The 4,687-nt window shown below is 47.1% G+C and overlaps 1 protein-coding gene across 1 annotated transcript in view; it reads left to right on the forward strand.

Moving 5' to 3' along the window:
- srms (src-related kinase lacking C-terminal regulatory tyrosine and N-terminal myristylation sites) overlaps window positions 1-4,293 on the forward strand; it is a 17,412-nt gene extending 13,119 nt beyond the window's left edge. Inside the window, exons 4-5 of the mRNA XM_053318094.1 lie at window positions 2,649-2,805; window positions 4,094-4,293. Coding sequence (XP_053174069.1) covers window positions 2,649-2,805; window positions 4,094-4,293 — 357 coding nt within the window. The remainder of the gene's footprint in view (window positions 1-2,648; window positions 2,806-4,093) is intronic.
- Window positions 4,294-4,687: the final 394 nt, after the last annotated feature.

Raw genomic sequence — 4,687 nt, forward strand, 5'->3', positions numbered from 1 at the left:
GAAGGAAAGAAGGAAGGGAGGAGAGAAGGAGGGAGGGAGGAAGGACAGATGGAAGGAAGGAAAGGAAGGAAGGAAGGTTATTTTGGGATATTTACAGAAGTTACCAATATATAATTATTTGCCCAATAAAGGGTTAAAGACACTGTTACACTAGTCGAGTCTACTGAGGATTAACCTTCCTGTCGTGCTCCCGGGTCAAATTGACCCGTCTTTTTTGACTGTTCCTTCCTTCCTTCCTTCATTCCTCTCTCCTTCTCTCTTTCTTTCCTTCTTCTCTCTTTCCTACCGTCTTTCCTTCCTCCATCTCCCTTTCTTCCTTCCTTCCTCCTTCCTTCCTCCCTCCCTCCCTCCTAACTTCTTTCCTCCCTCCCTCCTACCTTGCTTCCTTACTTACTTCTTTTCTCCATCCTTCCTTCCTCCCTTCCTTCCATCCCTCCTCCATCCCCCTTTCTTCCTTCTGTCGTTCCTTCCTTTCTCTCTCCATCCCCCTTTCTTCCTTCCTTCCTTCCTCCCTGCCTTCTTTCCTTTACTCCCTTCCTCCCTTCTCTTCCTTGACTTGAACACAACAGGAGGGTTAAAACACATGAGCTAGTTTTTCCATCCGAGCTGAGAGTTGTCAGGTTATAATAAGCCGAGTGTAATTATCTTAATGCGTCTGCTGGTATTCAGGTCTGACAGGTTCATGACTAAACAAAGATTTATGGCTTGGTTTCAGTCGCTACTGTTAAAAGCCACAAACTGAGCTCTGACTTTAATCATTGATCATAAATACAGACAGTGAGTTAGTGCTGGGCAATATATCAATGTTATATCGTAATATCGTGATATGAGACCAGATGTCATCTTAGTTTTAGGATAACGTGATATCGTGATGTCATTTAACAGACTCTTCTAGCTCTTCTGTTATTTACCTTTTACCCACTTTGTCATTATAGCTACATTACATTAGGGAGGGAGGAAGGAAGGAAGGAAGGATGGAAGGGAGGAAGGAGGAAATGAAGGAGGGAAGGAGGGAGGGAGGAAGGATGGAATGAGGGAAAGAAGGGAGGAAGGAAGGATGGAAGGATGGAATGAAGGAGGGGAGGGAGGGAGGAAGGATGGAAGGGAGGAGGGAGAAAGGAAAATAGGGAATAAGGGAGGAGGGAAGGAAGGGAGGGAGGGGGGAAGGAGGAAGGAAGGAAGGGAGGGAGGGAGGGAGGAAGGAAAGGAAGGACAGATGATCATTTTCTGAACTTAACAGACTCTTCTAGCTCTTCTGTTATTTACCTTTTACCCACTTTGTCATTATATCCACATTACATTAGAGAGGGAGGATGGAAGGCAAGGGATGGAATGAAGGAGGGAAGGGAGGGAAGGAGGGAGGAAGGAAGGAATGAAGGGGGAAGGGAGGAAGGAAGGAAGGAAGGAAGGAAAGAGGGGAAGGAATGAAGGAGGGAAGGAGGAAGGGAGGAATGAAGGAGGGGAAGGAATGAATGAAGGATGGAGGAAGTAAGGAAGGAATGAAGGAGGGATGGAGGGGGGAAGGAGGAAAGGAATGAGGGAAGGAGGGAGAAGGGAAAATAGGGAGTAAGGAAAGGAAGGAATTAAGGAGGTGGGAGGGAGGAAGGAAGGAATGAAGGAGAGAACGATGGAAGGGAGGGAGGAAGGAAGGAATGAAGGGGGGAGGGAAGGAGGGAGAAAGGAAAATAGGGAGTAAGGGAGGAGGGAAGGAAGGGAGGGAGGGGGGAAGGAGGAAGGAAGGAAGGAATGAAGGAGGGAGGGAGGGTGGGAGGAAGGAAGGATGGAAGGGAGGGTGGAAGGATGGAAGGGAGGAAGGAGGGAGAAAGGAAAATAGGGAGGGAGGAAGGAAGGATGGAATGAGGGAAGCAGGGAGAAAGGAAAATAGGGAGTAAGGAAAGGAAGGAATGAAGGAGGAGGGAGGGAGGGAAGGAGGAAGGAAGGAATGAGGGAAGGAGGGAGAAGGGAAAATAGGGAGTAAAGAAAGGAAGGAATGAAGGAGGTGGGAGGGAGGGAGGAAGGAATGAAGGAAGGAGGGAGGGAGAAAGGAAGGAAGGATGGAATGAGGGAAGGAGGGAGAAGGGAAAATAGGGAGTAAGGGAAGGAAGGAATGAAGGGGGGGGAGGGAGGGAGGGAGGAAGGAATGAAGGAGGAAGGAAGGAGGGAAGTAGGGAGGGAGGAAGGAAGGAGGGAAGTAGGGAGGAAGGAAGGAAAGAAGGACTGGGGAAGGAAAAGAGGAAGGAAAGAAAGAAGGAACGAGAGAAGGAGGGAGGGAGGGAGGAAGGACTGTTCGGACAGTGAAGCATCCAGATGTTGTTCCCTCTAAATGTGGGCTTTGTAGTTCTGGTATTATCCTTTCTGGCTTCAGTGAAGAATCAATCAATCAATCAATCAATCTTTATTTATATAGCACCAAATAACAACAAAAGTCATCTCAAGGCTCTTTACACATAGAGCAGCTACTAAACCGAACTCGACCGGTTGGAGGAGAGAGAGGAAGGATAAGAAGCAAAAAGTAATATGTGTGTGTATCTTTCAGTGTGTGTGTGTGTGTGTGTGTGTGTGTGTGTGTGTGTGTGTGTGTGTGTGTGTGTGTGTGTGTGTGTGTGTTAACCCTCCACCTTTCTCTCTCTCTCTCTCTCTCTCTGCAGGACAGCGTATACACAGCCAGTCGGAGCACAAAGATCCCGGTTCGATGGACGGCTCCCGAGGCGGCCATCTATCAACGGTTTTCAGTCAAATCAGACGTCTGGTCGTTCGGCGTGCTGCTCTACGAGATGATGTCACGGGGCAAAATGCCTTACGAAGGTACGAGGTTTAAACTACTTCCTGTTTGTAGTGAGAGCTGAGTCCTGTTTAACAAGTTGAGACTATGTGAATAATGTAGAGTTATGTAAGAGATGAGTGGGAGTAAAGTTACAGTGTAATTATCTTTACTCCTTTATTACTGGCTATTTGTTCAGTTTTATTCTATTAATATGGCTATGTACTTATATTGGTGTCCAAAACACTATTTAATATATAATTATTATATTTATTTAATAAATATGTGACTTAAATAGGAATCAATGGGCTTCAGGCTGACAGAGAAGGAGAATCAAAATGTATTGATGAATGGATTAACCCTCCTGCTGTCCTCGAGTCAAGGAAGGAAGGAAGGAAAGGAAGAAAGAAGGAAGGAAGGGAGGAAGGGAGGGAGGGAGGAAGGAAGGGAGGAAGAAGGAAGGATGGAAGGGAGGAAGGAAGGAAAGAAGGAAGGAAGGATAGAAAAAGGAAAAGGAGGGAGGGAGGAAGGAAGGATGGAAGGGAGGAAGAAGGAAGGAGGAAGGATGGAAGGGAGGAAGAAGGAAGGAAAGAAGGATAGAAAAAGGAGGGAGGGAGGGAGGGAGGGAGGAAGGAAGAAGCAAGACGGAAGGAAGGGAGGGAGGAAGGGAGGGAGGGAGGAAGGAAGGGAGGAAGAAGGAAGGACAGGAGGGAGGAAGAAGGAAGGACAGGAGGGAGGAAGAAGGAAGGACAGGAGGGAGGAAGAAGGAAGGACAGGCGGGAGGAAGAAGGAAGGAAGAAGGAAGACGGAAGGAAGGAAGGGAGGAGGAAGGGAAGGGAAGAGAGGAAGGAAGGGAGGAAGGAAAGGGAGGAAGAAGGATGGAAAGGAAGGAAGGATAGAAGAAGGAAGGAAAGGAAGATAGAAGAAGGAAGGAAAGGAAGTCAAGGAAGGAAGGATGGAAAGGAAGGAAGGAAGGAAGGAAGGAGAGAGGGAGGAAGGAAGGATGGAAGGGAGGGAAGAAGGAAGGATGGAGGGGAGGAAGAAGGAAGACGGAAGGAAGGGAGGAAGAAGGAAGACGGAAGGAAGGGAGGAAGAAGGAAGGGAGGAAGGAAGGACAGGAGGGAGGAAGGAAGGATGGAAGGAAGGAAGGAAAGAAGGAAAGAACACATAATCACAAGGTCTTAATATTGATATTCATGTTGACTTTACCTTTCTTTCTTGATGATGTCATAGTTGTGGATACCTGCAAAAAAAAAAAGTTTATTAAAATGATTCATCCTTTTTTTCCTCCTCTCCTCCTCCTCCCTTGCTTTTCTACCCGCTCCTCTTCAGGAAAAAGCAATAAGGAAGTGTTGGACCTGCTGTCGTCGGGGTTTCGGCTGCCGTGTCCGACTCGCTGCCCCACCAACATTTACCGCATCATGATGGACTGCTGGGCCGCCGAGCCCTCCAAGAGACCCTCGTTCCACGCTCTGCACAGCCAGCTGGACACCATATACGCCAGGATATATTTCAAGACCATAGAGGTGTAGACGGAGGAAGAGGAGGAGGAGGAAGAGGAGGGAGGAAGAGTGAAAAAAAGACACACAGGAAAGGAAAATGGAGGATGAGGAAACTGTTCTTCTTCTTCTTCTTCTTCTCTTTAATGCAACCCTCTTCTTCTTCTTCTCTTTAATGCAACCCTCCTAAAACTCCAAGGTGTAAAAGGACAAAAGAGGAGAGGAAACACATGAGGACAAAAATGTGGAATACTCCTTTTTTTCTTTTCTTCTGCTTTAAAGAAAAGGAGGATGAACTACTTACTGAATGAGGACTGAAAATAACCCGAGATATAAAAAAAGGTGTGTAAATGCACTCCGACCTAAAGAAACCCAACCCTCAGCACATTCACATTCAGCACCGACTGTTTTTAATTTTATACCCTTG

Source organism: Scomber japonicus, chromosome 4, assembly GCF_027409825.1.
Source record: "Scomber japonicus isolate fScoJap1 chromosome 4, fScoJap1.pri, whole genome shotgun sequence".
Classification (NCBI taxonomy): domain Eukaryota; kingdom Metazoa; phylum Chordata; class Actinopteri; order Scombriformes; family Scombridae; genus Scomber; species Scomber japonicus.